Source organism: Temnothorax longispinosus, chromosome 8 (genome assembly GCF_030848805.1).
Source record: "Temnothorax longispinosus isolate EJ_2023e chromosome 8, Tlon_JGU_v1, whole genome shotgun sequence".
Classification (NCBI taxonomy): Eukaryota; Metazoa; Arthropoda; class Insecta; order Hymenoptera; family Formicidae; genus Temnothorax; species Temnothorax longispinosus.
Window position 1 is genome coordinate 17,236,083 of NC_092365.1, and position 19,520 is coordinate 17,255,602.

Below are 19,520 nucleotides of genomic sequence, written 5' to 3' on the forward strand. Positions count from 1 at the left end.
TCCTTATTTTTCTCATTGTGACTGAGCCCTTAACCGACGGTTAAAGTTAGCAGGATTGACCAATAGAAAGCAGTGTGGATTCATTTCTATTGGTCAATCCTGCTAACTTTAACTGTCGGTTAAGCTAACTGTGGTTGGTGAAATTGGCCCTAAAAGACATCTTTATGGCATCTTAAAGGCGGCCGGCGGCCGGGGACGTTAAAGCGCGGTCGTGCGCGCCGCGGTAAACACGAGTAGTGGGGGTAGAGGAGTGGTATCGAGGCGTGCTGACGTCACGCATACCGAGCGCGCACCGTGCCTAGTTACCTGTAGCCCCCACTTCGTCCCTACCAAATAGTGTGACGAGAAGCCGTTAGCCGCGGCGCGGCGCCCGCGTCCCACGACTCCCGCGCTCCATGCATCAGTGCAGAGCGCGGCTTCTCGTCGTAATCAGTCGTAATTTTTCCGTTGCCGTGTAACTAAGTAGGTACGTGCCGCGTCGCGAGATTAATGCCGGGAGTGTCGTGCGAAGTGTTGAAAATATCGCGGAGATCGCGCGATCATAAGCGACGATATCGGTCGATTTTCATGAATGTCGTGAGTGAGTGGACGCGACGTCACGGTTGCTTTTGGCGAGTGAAGTTGGCCGTGCGATTTACGAAATTCCGCCATGTTCGTCTACCTGCGGGACATCGCGGATCGCGGCACGGGTGCGGCGTCGAGCGGATCGTACAGCTTTTTCGCCGTAATTTTTCCGTCGCCGTGTAATCAAGTACTCGCCGCGAGATTAATGCCGGGAGTGTCGTGCAAAGTGTCGAAAATATCGCGCGATCATAAGCGACGCGATCTTATCGTCGATTTTCGTGAAAGTCGCGAGTGAGTAGTGACGCGACGTCACGGTTGCTGTTGGCGAGTCCGCGAGTGAAGTTAACCGTGCGATTTACGAAATTCTCTCTGCCATGTTGTCGTCTCCCTGCGGGACATCGCGGCACGGCGTCGAGCAGATCGTATAGTTTCGTTCGTAGCTTCTCCGCCGTAATTTTTCCGTTGCCGTGTAATTAAGTACGTCGCGAGATTAATGCCGGGAGTGTCGTGCAAAGTGTCGAAAATATCGCGCGATCATAAGCTACGCGATCTTATCATCGATTTTCGTGAACGTTCGTGAGTGAGTGTGGAGTGCGCCAACCGGCCAACGGAGTACGGATTAACGCTGCAACGGAGAAGGACCTGGCGAATCGTGGACAGGAGGAGGAGGCCTGGCAAAGGCATCGGGCCCCGACGGAGCAACCTTGGGGTAAGTGTTATTTCTCATTTTTAAAATTAATTGTTCTTTTCTATTTATTCGCGTCGATTTATCTCGGATAAGCAAGAAATAATTTGAGAAACCGAACGTTTATCTAAAATTTTATAAAAGTTTATATTCTCATAAAGGTTTTTCTCAGGAAATAAGTAAATTATATATTAGTAAATCTAATTAAAAGACGACGTAGACGTGACGTTTAAAAATTATTTTTTGAAACATTGATTATTTTGAGCGTCTATTTAATATGAATCTTTCATTTTTGTGTTACAGAATCATCGGAGCTGACTAACTCCGTCCGTTGCGCATCGGTCGGTGAGTGACTTTTTTTATAATGATCACTTGATATCTGAGGTAAGATTGGGTGAGATCAAATAATGTTTGCGATTTATTTCGCGGTTCGGTTCGTGGTTCGCGGTTCGCGATTCGGATTGTACTAATTTTTTTCCAACATTGATTTATTTACCTATTATTTATTCATCGTTTGATTTTTTAATTTCGGTTACATATATATATATGTATTTCTTTTTTTCGTTTTTATTTTTTGAATTGATAGCAAAGCAAAGAATACAACGACCATACCTACCGGTCCGACAAAGATCAAGGTCTTGCCGGTCTTACCTCGGGGCTATCGTGAATTTATAGTCGGCGCCGTCTTTAGATTTGTAGAATTCGAACTGGATATCTATTTGTCCCATCATTAGTTATCCGGTCCATTGCTACGATTATTACAGCTTTTTTTATTATTATGTCGCTGCGGCGTCGAATAAAGTCGGGATTAATAATCGCGGACAGCTCTCTCGGTTTAATATACATAACGCCGGTTAATATTCGTCGCGTTTGTAGCTTTGTATAAATTTTACGTCCGACATTGGCCGAACGCGGCCGAAAATATCCGAGATTTTTAGCTATTGCGTCCATTGCGCGTCAAATGCGCTTCATTTCTCGTCATCAACCCCCTTACCCTCCGTTTGATTTTTTAATTTCGGTTGTTTCGTGTACATTATGCTATTTAAATTCAGATATTCGCGATCAAGATATAATCTCGACGATTTCGATTAAAATGCGGTTAATATATTCTTTGCATTCTTTGAGTCGGGGCCGGCCGCTTGGTTGCCTTTACCTTTACCTAAACTTATAAAAATATACAAACAAGCGCAGTTCTCGTGCCTCTTCTTGTTTAAGACATTTTCGTTATTTTTTTTTGGAACTTGCAGCTGAAACTTATCAAAAATATATTTTAAAAGAAATACCTAATACAGATTTCTCTAAACATTTTTACGTAATATTTAATTAATATTTAAATACTGTCTAACATTCCTTTTGTAATACGTTAGCTCCAGTTTAAGTGCACAAGCAGATATAGTTTCCTAGAGATATCAAACTGTTAGAAAAAACGTGGTCTAAATTTTTTAGGTAAAGAATTAAAAATTGGTAATATGGAATACACATTGGAAAGACTACTGTGATTCCATTTTACGTAGTTGCCATTCACATATTTCATTCATAACTTCCGAAAAAAGTACTGTAGGTGAAATAAGAACTGCCGAAATTCAGTAGCTTTGAATCGGTAACATTCGCCTAAACTTCTCGTGCGCGAACTTTTTTGGACAACTATGTGTAGCTATTGTTAGTAAACGCTCGGAAATATACCTTTTTGTTTATATTTAGTGCTCTTGGTTTAAATTTTTCACCAATCCATGCAGCCAGTAAAATATCGGTTCGGTTCCGGTTTCGGTACATTAAAATATTTAATAAAGGTTTCGGTTTCTCTGTTTCGGTTTTCTAGCTAACAAAAGTATCGGTATTGCGCAAATTAGTTTTTTCGGTTCCGGTTTATCAAAATTTTTTTATTTGAAATTTGTATTAAATTAAATTATTTACATATTATCAGTTTTTTATTTAATGATTTACTTTTAATACGTAATTAGGATAATAATTGTATCAATAATTATGTGCAAAGCATTAATGGACTTTAATTTAAAATTATAGATCTATTTTTCACATATATGTTTTGTATTTTGACAATTAGTAGTCCTGAGAAATGAGGAGGGGAGGGAAGTCGCTGACCACTTTCATTTACATAAATTACAAAAATATTTTCTATTAGGCTCTAGAATCTATCCATTTCCGAGCCTATTCTTTTCAAGGCAATAGATTATAATATATGCGCAACTTAGTTTTTTTCCGGTTCCGTTTTGTTAAAATTTTCTTGAAATTTTTATTAAATTAAATTATTTACATATGCATACTGCGTGTGCCACTGTAAAGTTGGCACCGCATTTTCAAAAATCGTCTGGATGTATCTTTTCCAGAAGAAACCTTTCCCCAGCTTTTTTTCTTTATTTGAATGAATGAATAATTCTTTAAATGAATTTTTGACTCAATGTGTTCCGTACAGAACATTGCCAGCTTTTTTTATCCGCGGTTCTATAGTACTATAGTTTCGTGATTCATGTCTTTTATGTTTACGTGGCTTGTTCGTTTTTCCGTCATGTTTGTCTCGAGCATTGCCGGGAAGGCGCGGTTTTGTTCGGCGGGAGTGTGCTTGTGCGCCTGAGTCTCCCTTCCATCGACGGAGGTCGTCACGTCGGAAAATTTCGAATTTTTAAAGGGCCGTTTAGGGACATCATCGGGTTTACATTCCGGTGCTTCGTGTCGACGTGGTGTCTTGGATGTTGCATTGTTCAGTGTGACTTTGACTTCGCAGAGTATCGTGAGTTCGTCTGGCGGCGGGTCGTTGACCTGGTCCGGAGAAGGGTCTCCCCTGGCGAAATTTCGACACCCCCAATTCTTATTTTTGAGGAGTGTTTCTATATCAGTGCTCTCCATTATGTGTGTTTTTTCCTTTTTGGCATTGGTAATACCGGATTGGAGTGTTGCATTTGGCATTTGTGACTCCCTGCACGAGGTGGGAGTGAGAGGTGGCGACGGGTAGTTTTTGGTTTCTTCTGTGCCCTTGGTGTGCGGTTCTGGGCGCCACCTTACTTTTTGGTTGGAGCCTTCTGAGAGGGGTGGAGGCTTTGATTTTGTATTTGATTTGCAGCTTGGGGTTTTCGATTGTCCATTCATGCGACGGTTTTCGTATTTGGGATTTCGTGCGGCTTCTTGTAGCGTTCGACGCGCCGATATGATGTGTATGAAGTTAGCATATCAATTGTCAGCATATAAAAAAAAAGTAGAGTTCTCTTTGCATACAACCGAGTTCTATAGTTCCTGATAATTTTTAACAATAGTTCTGGTCATTAAATATAATAAACGGAAGTTGAGAAATGATATGCTAACTTCCCGCGAAGTTAGCATATCATATAATTTTTTCAGAATGAATTTTATAGTTCTTGACGAGTTCTATAGTTCTGTAACATAGTTCTGACCATTAACTATCTCTAAATAATTATTAACAATTATTATCAGCATATCACTCGTACTAGAGTGATATGCTATGCTTCTGCGACAAGTTCTCGGCTCGTTCGAAATTTTAAACAATAGTTCTGAACTCCCTGACGATAGTTCCGTACAGTTCTGACCACTGGCTACCTTTAAATAATTATTAACAATTATTATCAGCATATCACTCGTACTAGAGTGATATGCTATGCTTCTACGACAAGTTCTCGGCTCGTTCGAAATTTTAAACAATAGTTCTGAACCCCCTGACGATAGTTCCGTACAGTTCTGACCACTGGCAACCTTTAAATAATTATTAACAATTGTTATCAGCATATCACTCGTACTAGAGTGATATGCTATGCTTCTGCGATAAGTTCTCGGCTCGTTCGAAATTTTAAACAATAGTTCTGAACTCCCTGACGATAGTTCCGTACAGTTCTGACCACTGGCTACCTTTAAATAATTATTAACAATTATTATCAGCATATCACTCGTACTAGAGTGATATGCTATGCTTCTGCGACAAGTTCTCGGCTCGTTCGAAATTTTAAACAATAGTTCTGAACTCCCTGACGATAGTTCCGTACAGTTCTGACCACTGGCTACCTTTAAATAATTATTAACAATTATTATCAGCATATCACTCGTACTAGAGTGATATGCTATGCTTCTACGACAAGTTCTCGGCTCGTTCGAAATTTTAAACAATAGTTCTGAACTCCCTGACGATAGTTCCGTACAGTTCTGACCACTGGCTACCTTTAAATAATTATTAACAATTATTATCAGCATATCACTCGTACTAGAGTGATATGCTATGCTTCTGCGACAAGTTCTCGGCTCGTTCGAAATTTTAAACAATAGTTCTGAACTCCCTGACGATAGTTCCGTACAGTTCTGACCACTGGCAACCTTTAAATAATTATTAAAAATTATTATCAGTATATCACTCGTACTACAGTGATATGCTATGCTTCTGCGACAAGTTTTCGGTTCCTTCGAAATTTTAAACAATAGTTCTGAACTCCCTGACGATAGTTCCGTACAGTTCTGACCACTGGCAATCTTTAAATAATTATTAACAATTGTTATCAGCATATCACTCGTACTACAGTGATATGCTATGCTTCTGCGACAAGTTCTCGGCTCGTTCGAAATTTTAAACAATAGTTCTGAACCCCCTGACGATAGTTCCGTACAGTTCTGACCACTGGCTACCTTTAAATAATTATTAACAATTATTATCAGCATATCACTCGTACTACAGTGATATGCTATGCTTCTGCGACAAGTTTTCGGCTCCTTCGAAATTTTAAACAATAGTTCTGAACTCCCTGACGATAGTTCCGTACAGTTCTGACCACTGGCAACCTTTAAATAATTATTAACAATTATTATCAGCATATCACTCGTACTAGAGTGATATGCTATGCTTCTGCGACAAGTTCTCGGCTCGTTCGAAATTTTAAACAATAGTTCTGAACTCCCTGACGATAGTTCCGTACAGTTCTGACCACTGGCAACCTTTAAATAATTATTAAAAATTATTATCAGTATATCACTCGTACTACAGTGATATGCTATGCTTCTGCGATAAGTTCTTGGCTCGTTCGAAATTTTAAACAATAGTTCTGAACTCCCTGACGATAGTTCCGTACAGTTCTGACCACTGGCTACCTTTAAATAATTATTAACAATTGTTATCAGCATATCACTCGTACTACAGTGATATGCTATGCTTCTGCGACAAGTTCTCGGCTCGTTCGAAATTTTAAACAATAGTTCTGAACCCCCTGACGATAGTTCCGTACAGTTCTGACCACTGGCTACCTTTAAATAATTATTAACAATTATTATCAGCATGTCACTCGTACTAGAGTGATATGCTATGCTTCTACGACAAGTTCTCGGCTCGTTCGAAATTTTAGACAATAGTTCTGAACTCCCTGACGATAGTTCCGTACAGTTCTGACCACTGGCAACCTTTAAATAATTATTAACAATTGTTATCAGCATATCACTCGTACTACAGTGATATGCTATGCTTCTGCGACAAGTTCTCGGCTTGTTCGAAATTTTAAACAATAGTTCTGAACCCCCTGACGATAGTTCCGTACAGTTCTGACCACTGGCAACCTTTAAATAATTATTAACAATTATTATCAGCATATCACTCGTACTAGAGTGATATGCTATGCTTCTACGACAACTTCTCGGCTCGTTTGAAATTTTAAACAATAGTTCTGAATTCCCTGACGATAGTTCCGTACAGTTCTGACCACTGGCAACCTTTAAATAATTATTAAAAATTATTATCAGTATATCACTCGTAGTACAGTGATATGCTATGCTTCTGCGACAAGTTTTCGGCTTCTTCGAAATTTTAAACAATAGTTCTGAACTCCCTGACGATAGTTCCGTACAGTTCTGACCACTGGCAACCTTTAAATAATTATTAACAATTGTTATCAGCATATCACTTGTACTACAGTGATATGCTATGCTTCTGCGACAAGTTCTCGGCTCGTTCGAAATTTTAAACAATAGTTCTGAACTCCCTGACGATAGTTCCGTACAGTTCTGACCACTGGCAACCTTTAAATAATTATTAACAATTATTATCAGCATATCACTCGTACTAGAGTGATATGCTATGCTTCTACGACAAGTTCTCGGCTCGTTCGAAATTTTAAACAATAGTTCTGAACTCCCTGACGATAGTTCCGTACAGTTCTGACCACTGGCAACCTTGAAATAATTATTAACAATTGTTATCAGCATATCACTCGTACTAGAGTGATATGCTATGCTTCTGCGACAAGTTCTCGGCTCGTTCGAAATTTTAAACAATAGTTCTGAATTCCCTGACGATAGTTCCGTACAGTTCTGACCACTGGCTACCTTTAAATAATTATTAACAATTATTATCAGCATATCACTCGTACTAGAGTGATATGCTATGCTTCTGCGATAAGTTCTCGGCTCGTTCGAGATTTTAAACAACAGTTCTAAACTCCCTGACGATAATTCCGTACAGTTCTGAACTAGTCGCAGAAGCATAGCATATCACTCTAGTACGAGTGATATGCTGATAACAATTGTTAATAATTATTTAAAGGTTGCCAGTGGTCAGAACTGTACGGAACTATCGTCAGGGGGTTCAGAATTATTGTTTAAAATTTCGAACGAGCCGAGAACTAGTCGCAGAAGCATAGCATATCACTCTAATACGAGTGATATGCTGATAATAATTGTTAATAATTATTTAAAGGTGGCCAGTGGTCAGAACTGTACGGAACTATCGTCAGGGGGTTCAGAATTATTGTTTAAAATTTCGAACGAGCCGAGAACTAGTCGTAGAATCATAGCATATCACTCTAGTACGAGTGATATGCAGATAACAATTGTTAATAATTATTTAAAGGTTGCCAGTGGTCAGAACTGTACGGAATTATAGTCAGGGAGTTTAGAACTGTTGTTTAAAATCTCGAACGAGCCGAGAACTAGTCGCAGAAGCATAGCATATCACTCTAGTACGAGTGATATGCTGATAACAATTGTTAATAATTATTTAAAGGTTGCCAGTGGTCAGAACTGTACGGAATTATCGTCAGGGAGTTTAGAACTGTTGTTTAAAATCTCGAACGAGCCGAGAACTTATCGCAGAAGCATAGCATATCACTCTAGTACGAGTGATATGCTGATACTAATTGTTAATAATTATTTAAAGATTGCCAGTGGTTAGAACTGTACGGAACTATCGTCAGGGAGTTCAGAACTATTGTTTAAAATTTCGAAGGAGCCGAAAACTTGTCGCAGAATCATAGCATATCACTGTAGTACGAGTGATTTGCTGATAATAATTGTTAATAATTATTTAAAGGTAGCCAGTGGTCAGAACTGTACGGAACTATCGTCAGGGAGTTCAGAACTATTGTTTAAAATTTCGAACGAGCCGAGAACTTATCGCAGAAGCATAGCATATCACTCTAGTACGAGTGATATGCTGATAATAATTGTTAATAATTATTTAGAGATAGTTAATGGTCAGAACTATGTTACAGAACTATAGAACTCGTCAAGAACTATAAAATTCATTCTGAAAAAATTATATGATATGTTAACTTCGCGGGAAGTTAGCATATCATTTCTCAACTTCCGTTTATTTATATTTAATGACCAGAACTATTGTTAAAAATTATCAGGAACTATAGAACTCGGTTGTATTCAAAGAGAACTCTACTTTTTTTTTATATGCTGACAATTGATATGCTAACTTCATATACATATTTGTATGGTACAAATTAGTACAAATTCAGTTCTTCAAATTTCTGTATTTAATTTTTTTTTTCTTGTGGTCTTTCTAGCTTAATGCTAAGGTAGCACCGCCACGATTTTCTCCAAAATGGCACAGGATACAAAATTGTTATTAGTGGTACAAAATAGTACAAAATGGGTACTAAATATTCTGATAGTTCCGGTTTGATTCTGCCGATTTGGTCCTGCTAGCTTAGAAGAGGTCCTTGTTTCTGTTTCTCGATATTCTTATAATAATTGTTAACTTAATTTTCTCAATTACTTTATTCAATATACGTAATAAGAATTTTTTAAAAATATATTTACATATTTGTTGATTCTATGATTTTTATATATTTTGACGCGCTCTACTTTTGTGTGGTGAAAGTATTTCAGATTTACAATGATGTCGGTTAGATTGATTCTTAATATGAATAATATCAATAATATGGTAGTCATGGCGGGCATGGCGATAAAGGTAACAACGATTTATCTTCAGCAATGAAGGAGGCGTACGATTTTTTTTTTATAAAACGTACTAATATAATATTTATTGTTGCAATGAACATTATAATAATATAATATCACCTCTGACACAATCTCACGATGGCAAGACAACGCGACGGTAGTAAAACAATTCTGGGCATTTTTGAGTTCTATCCTTCAACGTAGCTCTCGCTACCTACTTCAACACGGCGCTCTCGATCCGGTCCGACCGGCAACGGTTTCTTTTTTTTTTTTCAATACATTCCTCTATTTCTAACAATAAATCTAAAGCCCGCGGGCTTGTTCCACGTCGCCATTTACGTCGTTTAAGTACGATATCGGGACGGCCCGAGGAACCGTAGCGAGGGGACCGCGATCGCATCCGTGTACATAAGTCTACAGCCTCCGAAAAAGCGGAAGCAATGATAAACGGAGAGAGAAAGAGAGACACAATTTCCAGTTGCCACCAGCGGGCACGATCGACGTTCCCTCGCGACGACAGCTGGTCCGTCCAGCTTTTATAATGTAAAATTGTAGATAATAATATTAATAATCGTAAGGATAATAAAGGGATGATACTATTATAATAAAATGGCTCGATGAGAAAGACACATCCGTTTGTTCACGTAACGAGTCGTATTTTCGACCTCGTTCCGAGATGCAACGGCAACGGTCGAGGGGCACGGGGGTGATGGGTACGGGATGTTTATGATTACGTGAAAAAAATGTCATGGACTAAAGCTAATCAACGGCCTTGATTTCATACATCTATCTTGTATAAAGATTGATTTCGCAAATTCTATCTATATCTCTATCTCATTCTCTGACGTTCCCATACGCAGGCATTCTGAGCTATCCATTCACGCGCGCTCTTTCTCTCGGTTTCTCTCTCGCTTTTTGCTCTTCTTTCTGTATCATTTGCATTCTCACTCGTGAGTACAGACACTCGTCCTCTCGTGTATAAAAATAATAATAAGATTTTATAATAATATATAATAATATAATTATAATAATATATATGCGTCTTACGCGTAATTTAATAAAATCCATAAAATTAATAATATCCATCTACATGCTGCTTGCAATAAATGTAACAAAAAATAGTACTCAATAATAATAATAAGGCATTTTACAAGCGTATTTTGATCGTTGCTTTGATATGGGTATGTATCGACGTACATATGATTAACATCAAACGAGAAAAGTGTCGTAACCGTGATTCTGCACTAATCCAACGGTTCTAACATAATTGGCAACAGATACGTGTATATTTGTCTTATTTCTGTATATGTACGCGTATGCAGATCAATGGGTATCCGTATTGTCTCTCCACGCGTGATGGGCATATATATATATATACGCGCAATCGTGCATCTCGAATGCGCGGTATAAGCTGGCAACTGGCAAGCGACTCGCTTTCGTCGGTGGCACATATTAACGTTACTTCAAATTTTACCTTACGAACTACATAACCACGGATTATTGGTACCGATATCGTGCTCGGTTGTCTTTCGTTCCACATCGTTTCGACGACGTTGTGAACTCATTACTGCTCGAGTGCAATGGTGGGTCCTCGTTGTAGGCGATCGGCACGAGTTCTTATCTCGCACAGATTCCGAATCAATATCTCGAAAGTGGAAGCACTCAAGGTATACTCGTATGTATAAAAATAATGTATAAAAATTATAATATAAATAAAAATGATCCCAGTAAAAAACAAACTGTCTGCAGTATACAGATTGGCAACAAATTCGCTCGCTTGCTAATCAATTGGTATCAACCGTATCCGTATTGAGCTCATATTTTGCCGATAATGCCTACTGACATAACTTGACAGCAGATTGGCAGCAGAAACCGAACAGGTTCAATCTAATCTGGATTATCTGCTCCGTCTCTATTACCAATCCGCGTCAGACTGTGTTGTAGCAAATAAAAAATCAAAATTTTTATTTTTGCCATCAATCTGCCAGCTTGTAGCATTTATGCAAACAGTAGCATATACGGCAAATATAGCAAACAAAACGTGCCACCTTGTTTCTATATGTCTGCCAATGTTCTGCTAACAGCATCGTATACGCCAGATCTTAAATAAAATCTGTAGCATCTCTGCTGATGAAATTTGTAGCGAACACTTTGCGCAATCTATTCTCGACAGACTTTTATATGGGAATGAAATATAAAATGTAATGAAGATTTTTGTATGTAAAAGTATATACATATAATGGCGTTTTCTTCTACTCCAGAGACGTAGAAAGACAGTTTCATTTATCATTCCGTACCTCGGAGATAAAAGAAATAAATGCGTATGATGCTTTTTTTTCTTCTCTTGCAGGGAACAACGTCACTTTAGTTTCGAGATATTGAATCGCCATCTTATCCTCCAACGTCTGGACCGAGTTCTTACGCGCGTGTAAAGAGATTATACGGATACATGTATAGCGTGATTATATTACTCTTATTAGTCTTAAGACTTAGAAAAAGTCGTGGCTTCTCGATGCTATCTCGAGCATGACATGGCAGAGAATGCGGCACAGGGAGATCCGCGCGCGCGGTTTCATGGATTTTTTCTTAAATGGTTTTCTTTTTTCATACACACGGCAAGATTTCCACTTCAAGCCGACGTTTATTCGTGCGCGATGATCGGCTTGCGACTGACAGTGGCATTACGAAATCGCGCGACGTCTTCATGCACGCGCGTAAATACGTCGGCGCTCGTAAATGTGAAGCTATAAAAGTCTCGTTAGCGACAACGGGCCAAATGAGAAGAAAGTGTCGATTAGCGTTTTACGGGTTGTTGATGAGATTCGAATATTTTTTTTTGTTTTTATGCGTTTCGCGCATATTTTACAACTTCTCGCGGAATCGATATCGTTTAAAAAATTATGGGTAGAATCGAATAAGACGCGAAAACAGAGAAAGCAGCGGTTCGCTTCTGTCATTGACTAACACAAACATTCGGAGTCATTTATGTGAAAGGACGACACGTGCATTTTTACGAATGCATTACGACACGTGCATACATATACGAATTTGTCGGCTTTCGAAGATGACAATTCGCAAGATCGACGGCAGTAATGCGACGCGTTTCTTAAACATGCTTAAATTGAGAGCCTAAATGTCGGCGTGCGAATTAAGATACAAATTAATAGAGACGAATGGGCGTCTCTCTCAAATGCATTTACAATATACGTATGCTTAACACATACTGGGATCCTTAAATCAATTTTGATTGATTTACATGGCGTTCTCTCGCATTTGCAACACGACGCTTCGGTATCCTAAGCTAACAACCATCAATATAAATCGTTCATGGGACGAAAACAAATGATATGTAACGTGTCGCTTTTCATACGGTCAGCGACATATGTCATACATTCTTGCACATTCGATTTACTCCAGTCGAGTCGAAGCCCATACATCTATATTCTATGACAATCTATGAAATCATTTAACCCTTTCTTATTTGAGAGAAAGAACATGTTTAGTTTAATTATTTTTGAAGGTTTTCGAAATTGCTAAATACAATAAAGACATAAGATATAATACAATAAAGACATCAGATATAATAAGTCCGAAATGACCGGATATCAATAAGGCAACATAAAAGATAAAATATATTCAAATTTAACAAAAGTTTGTACTGACACATGGTCTGAAATAATTTTTCATGATTTGTACTGATTGTGAGACATGGTTTTTCATAGTCGCAATGTCGCAAGTATTTTCAATGCAGATTCAGTTTATAAAATAAAATAAAATAAAATAAAATAAAAAAGTACATTGATAAGAATTACGTAGTAAAGTCCAAAAGTTTTCGACCTGATCTATATCGCGCAAGCCAATAGCACCGTCATATTCTTTTATCATTGAAATACAAGAACCTCCAAAATGTCATCTTACACATAATATAAACGTCATATTGGTATATAATATTTAATATAAATATTATGATATGCAATATGTATATATAAATATTATATTAAACGTATATTATCGGAATTTATATTATTTTCTCAGTTGAAATAATTCCCACGCAAAGGTAACGCTGTGTACTTTTCACGATTAATCCAACTTTCGGATCTTACTACTATTTCAAGTTCATTCTGTCTAGTCAAATATCTAATCAAATATCTAGTTTAACTGTCTATTAAGTATTCCAAGTTCGATCCCGAGCCTCATACTTTGATTTTATAAAAAGTTGATTGGACAATCGAAAGTTGTGAATGAAGGAGTGATCCGTTTCGGAAACCTATTTCACTTATATTTACATTACATTTTATCTTTTTTTATTACAACTTAAACAATTTTTTTTAAAATAAGTTTTAATTGAGCTTTTTAATGACTGAATATCTACCGGAGATATGTTATTTGAAATACAAATTTCGATCTGATGAGCTTCATAATAACTCTGACTTTGTCGGAGTTTTTTCGACTTCTCGGAGCGCCGTACTATGTGTCGCGAGGCCATATTTACATTGACTAAAAACTACTCGCGGCCGCACACGATTGGTATCAGTGTCATATCCTCGATATATTTGCGCGTGCCAATTCAAATCTCAGCAGAAAGCCATGCGTTATCATCGTCGCCGAGGTTGATGACGTTGGACCGTGATTGCGAGGTGTTGATAAGAGAATGTCTGTCCGGTCCCCTTCCTTTTGCCCGAATTGACGAAACGCGAATTGCAACTAAAAATGGACAATTATCGCGTGGTAGTAATGTCGCGGATCAACCGTTTCAACACTTTCGATATTTTATCAATTGGATTTATATCGCGTAGCTTCGTTCTGCGCTATTGAGTTGCTCTCGAGTTCACAATGACGTTTTAAGTACATTTCATACTTAGGAGATATGATTTTTTAAATGTTCTAAAAATATATATGTTCCGCGAAACATGAAAGGGTTGAAGTCTCATAGAAACGATAATTATTAGGCGAAACGTTCACCAAAACTCTAACATGCGTCAAGAAATATTACAAAATATTTGTCTGCTAAGATACAGGCTTCGACTGTGATATTATACTACGATCATACGGTCAGAATCCAACAGGGGCCGATTCTTCTTCAACTATCACGTTGAAAATTTGCTTATTCTTCTGATATCCTCTTCATTCTTCTTGATTGTCCTTGCTGAAAGATAATTAACACGTTGCTACTTGTATGCTCTCTCGATGAACATCCTTGGCACCATCATCGACTAAACTATACAATAATCTTCAACGTGGCGCGAGAACATTCGTTGCCGATTTAGCAATCATCATTATTCGATGCAAGATGTTGCTGATCCTTCATTGTCCCGAATTATCAGTCTTCGTCAAGCTTACATAGCGTATTTACACAAATGCTTCTCGTTCGGGTTCACGTGTTACTGTTGTCGTGAACGTGCACGTGTGCATGCGTGGAATTGGCGAGGGGTGAGTGCGGTAGATGCGGTAGTTCGATGAGAGTGACATCGTATCCGGCGGGAGGATCACCCGGATCGCCAGGATCGCCCGGCGAGCCCGGATTGTTCGGATTGCGCTCGCTATCCGGATTGATCCGCGAGTGACTCACCTCCAACAGGAACAGGTCCTCGTCGACGTAATATCGAATCATGTCGTCGTCAATTTTCGCTGTAATTCTGCAACAGGGTAGGATGATGTTCTCGTTAAATTCTCAGCGTGACTAACGCGAGCGAAAGCGGCGGATCTCGTTCCGAAGAACGTGATCGCTCGACTTTTGGCATGCAACGCGGTAATTTCGGCCGCAATAATATTGTGATGCTTGATGAATGAATTGCGTATTACCGTACAATTTCCGTATTTGATGTCGATAAACGCCAAAATTTCACGTTAAATTTGTGCAACAGTGTTTTATGCGAGAAATTTTGCATTGTGATGATTATTATTGTTTCTCTATGACATTTAGTATTTTTTAAATATGTCTTTTTTCTTAATATAATTTTGTAATGTTGAAATGGACACGAAAAAGAAATTATTGCATAGAATATTGCATCATCGTTAAATCATTACAGTATTATAACGGCAAGATGATGTATATACTGTTTTGCGGTGGATCTCGAAGATCTCGCAGTCAAAGTGAAAAAAGTGGATTGTAAAGTTTGCATCGCATTGTGCGTAGCTTGAGAGAAAGAGAAAGAGAGAAAGAGAGAGCGTAAGATAGGGTTTGCTTGAATGACGTGAAATGTACATGTCGAGTAACGAAAAATATTTATTCGAGGGAAAAGGTTCCTGCAAGAATACGCAGTATATGTAACCACCGTATGTTGGAAAACCGGCAGAATAAATAATCAGTTGAACGAGACGCATGACGACATTAGGCGAGGCAGGCAAGGCGTGCATGAGTGCGCTCATGACGGAAGGCAGAAGACGAGAAGCGTGAAGGATTAGTGGATTAATCAGGCGTGATTGTGCGTAGCGGAAGCGAGATGCAGTCAGCAGTGCAGCGACATTCGCGTTAAGGTGATCGGCAAAGAGAGGACACTTTTATAACGAGAGAGTACACGAGAATGGCGTATACATTTAAATACATATGTCGCAGAGAAAACGCGTGTCCGACATTTGAAAGAGGCACGATCATAGGCGAGAGGGAGAGGCGAAAGAGAGAAAGAAAGAGAGATAAAAAGAGATAAAAGTAGAGAAAGAGAAAGAGAGAGAGAGAGAGAGAGAAAAAGAGACTACCAAACCAGGCGGAGAGAGTCAGGCAATGTCACCGTTATGGCATGCATCGCGTGGGCGTGCATGCAAGTAAAGATGACACTCTACTAAACTTACCCCTTTGTGTTTTTGCGATAGAGGTTATTAATACTCGAGGATGCAATTTTGTACTTTGACTCAATCTGCAAAATAGAAAAAAAGTAGAACATTAGAATTTTGATAGTGGCTTGCGGACCGTCGTTTTCGTTTCGCGCACGCACTCGAGAAAGTGTGCTCGCGAGAGAGACGCGCGTAGGTAGACGCAACATTTACTGCGAGAATGACAGCAAGAGAGAGAGAGAGAGAGAGAGAGAGATAAAGAGAGAAGGATAGAGCGAGAGTAAAGTAGACAAGACAGATCGAAACGGGAAGATATAACGATGAAAAGATATATCGCGCGTCGCGCGAAAGAACGCGGAGGCAGTTTAAGATCGATTGGAGCGCGGCCGGAGATAGGAGGAGTACGTAGATCAACGCGTGGATCAATTTTAGATCCGTTCGTTTGCGGGGCTGCGTAGAAGCGCGACGAGAAAAGAGAAATCGTTGACAAGAGAAAAAGAAAGGGTGTCTTTTTTTCTTTCCACTTTTTTCTTCCGCCAAGTTTTGATCTCGGATTTAACTCTTCCACTCTTAACGTCAACGTCCGGTAGATCGTTAAGAGCCGCCGACAGTCTCGCATATCCGCGGTGGAGGAGGGGGGTAAATATGATCGTACGTCTTGCACTATCGATATATTGTATTAATGAGGATCTTGGACACAGTGGACAGTGATGCATGCGCATTAATATTAATTAGCGAGTGGACCAGTGCGAACGAGTATTAATAATGGCGCAGTATATGCTTTCACATGCATGAGTAATATATACTCTCTCATGGGGCTTGGGTATATGTGCACGTAAATGCTATAATATGTATATGTGTATGCGTGTATAATTTCCGCGCTCATCGAATCGTGCGCGATTGAATAAGCGAAACCAAACTGGTATTGATTGAAATCGAAACAGACATTAGTTACCTTCCGGCGTACGGCTTTATTAAGCCTGGAAGTGTTTTGCTGGGGCTACATTACAGGAAGCGTAATCTCGATCGATGGTAGCGATAGCACGTTGCATTATTATTGTCTCGCTTCTCGTTCTGTTTCCAGAGCAAAGCCTCGCCGGCGAATGACAGCGTAATCACGGATTAACCCATTAACGCCCACGGTTGCGCATATTCGATGCTGCGCGGGGTGTTTTGCATAAAACACATTACTGCTACCGTACGTATAGTCACCGGTATCGGTCGCGGTATGGAAATGGTGAGAGAATTTCCATTTTCCCATTTCCATTTCTACGAGGCATACGAACGAGCTTGTTAGAAGACGTTACTTTACCTACTTTACTACCGAATGACAAGTATCAATACTCAGCACAAAATTTGCTGAGCATATTTCCTCTTGATTATACGTGTTCAATTTTACGATTGTATATCAATGATATTCATCCCTCGTTCCTAGATTAACGTTACATTTATATCGTACGATTTATAGTAAAGATCAACAATTTTCTCTATACTGCGGGCTTTAATTGCTCACGATGAGAACGGGATACCTATATATTAGCTCTACAAAACTTCCGCTATTTCCCTCAAAAGTATCTCCGAGAACGATGCAGACGCAAGAGAGCAGATCGTGCGAATCGTGTCCTTGCAGCTGCAAAGGTCTCTGAAATCTCTCTCTCTACGCGCGCGAATGTTTGCGTGTTGTGAGATGTCGTTGTGTGTTGGCGGTATTAAAAGAAAAGAGATCCTTAGAGGATGTTCCTTACAGCGTTGAGCAGCCCCTGGACCGTCGGCGGGGTGACGTGCAATGGCGTGTAGATGTCTTCCGATTCCTGACGCACGTAAAGCATGACGCGCTCCTCGGCGTCCGTCGGGCGCAGATGCGGCGGCTGCTGTTGCAGGTGCAGCCGATTACCGACGCTGGACACCACCGCGCCCGTCAGGCCGGCCTGTTGCACCCCCTGCAGCACCGAGCCCTGCAGCTCCTGCACCTGCATCAGCAACGAGTCCTTCTTGTCGTGCAGGCTACTGAGATTGTCGGGCGGAAAGTGGTTGTGGAACTTGAGGGCCGGCAGACTTGGCCGGCCGCATGCCGCCGGATAGGGGCTGCTACCCCCCGCCGCCTTTAATCCTCCACCTTCACCGTTACTGAGAGACGAGGTGTCGGTGTCCCCCCCGCCCCCGCCGCCGCCACCACCGTAGAAGCCCGACAACTCCATCGTCGAGAACTGTCGTGGAAGAGAAGAACATCAAGGTTTATTTCTACTTTACATCTTTTTCTTTTCTCCGCGAGACAAGGCCCGTTCGAATTTCACGTTAAGAAACCAAGAGCAACTTTGAAGCTACGTTAATTTTTTTTTCTTAATACGTAACGTCAAAAAGAATGACAAACATGCGAAATGCGAACAAATCGAAAGTCAGGGGTGATAAGAAATAAATTTGAAAACTCCTAAGTTTTGATAGTAAAAGTAAAATAATGCTACACATTGCTCAGTCATAATGTAATAACATTAATTATAACGATAACAACTGGCATATTTATTAGGATAGAGCTAAGAACATAAAAATACTGAAAGGCAAATACTCCAGTTCGTTGAACCGAACTGACGTGAAATTCGAAAGTCTATCTTCAAAAAAGTCCACGTCATTACTTTGCGATGCAAGAGTTGCGGTTAGTGTAGGGTTTCGGCGGGGGTGAGAGCAGAGGATTATGGATTCCACACGATTTTTTTTTAAGTTCTCTTTTGCATCGTTAGTTGAGATACATGCTAATAAGATACCGTAGCGTTTGATCTGCACTCGTATTTGATCAAAGACAAACAAATTGTCAATTCGACAAATATAGGTGCCTTGTATTGAGTTTTATTCACGTCAACGTAGCATATTAAGAAAAGTTTATTCTTCTTTATAATTCATCGTATTTTCATAATGAAATAATATCTTCTGTACAATTATTAAATTTAATATATCGCAATTAAATTTGTCTGCGGTCTATGAGAGCATAGCAAGTCTTTATAGACCCTGTTTCTTATTTGAGTAACATACGAAAAAAGGATGGATGTGATTACCTTATCGATGGCGTGCTCGGCCGGCGGGGAAAACAACACAGGCGGTTTGTGCAGATCGACCATGGAGTAAAACTCGCTACGCTCCGTGACGGGGTGATAAAGCTCGTCGAGCTTTTTTCTGCCGGTCGCCGTCATCTTCCTCTTAGCCGCGCGTCTCTCCTCGTCCCGCGTCTTTCTCTCTGCTCCCTGCGATAAGCAACGTCATCTCTCAACTTAATTTCAACGATCGCATTGCGACCAGGAAGCGATCGCGCGTTATTTACATCGCA

At 39.7% G+C, this 19,520-nt stretch overlaps 2 protein-coding genes across 6 annotated transcripts in view; one reads left to right on the forward strand and one right to left on the reverse strand.

Annotated features, from left to right (window-relative positions):
- Gwl (serine/threonine-protein kinase greatwall) overlaps nucleotides 1–19,520 on the forward strand; it is a 182,254-nt gene that overhangs the window by 16,053 nt on the left and 146,681 nt on the right. For 2 of the 4 annotated variants that reach the window (XR_011733424.1, XM_071787099.1), the window contains exon 3: nucleotides 1,553–1,594. The exons of the other annotated variants lie outside the window; for them this stretch is intronic. Coding sequence is in view for 1 of the 2 variants with exons in the window: in XM_071787099.1 (XP_071643200.1) it covers nucleotides 1,553–1,594 (42 nt within the window). In the remaining variant the exon portion in view is untranslated. The remainder of the gene's footprint in view (nucleotides 1–1,552; nucleotides 1,595–19,520) is intronic. 4 annotated transcript variants of the gene reach the window in all.
- Grh (grainy head) overlaps nucleotides 9,236–19,520 on the reverse strand; it is a 112,194-nt gene continuing 101,909 nt past the window's right edge. The window contains exons 12-15 of one of the 2 annotated variants that reach the window (XM_071787094.1): nucleotides 19,252–19,437; nucleotides 17,950–18,411; nucleotides 16,223–16,287; nucleotides 9,236–15,069 (exon numbers count right to left, since the gene is read on the reverse strand). In XM_071787094.1, the coding sequence (XP_071643195.1) occupies nucleotides 14,808–15,069; nucleotides 16,223–16,287; nucleotides 17,950–18,411; nucleotides 19,252–19,437 (975 nt within the window). In that variant the 3' untranslated portion in view covers nucleotides 9,236–14,807. The remainder of the gene's footprint in view (nucleotides 15,070–16,222; nucleotides 16,288–17,949; nucleotides 18,412–19,251; nucleotides 19,438–19,520) is intronic. The other variant, XM_071787095.1, reaches the window with a different exon arrangement.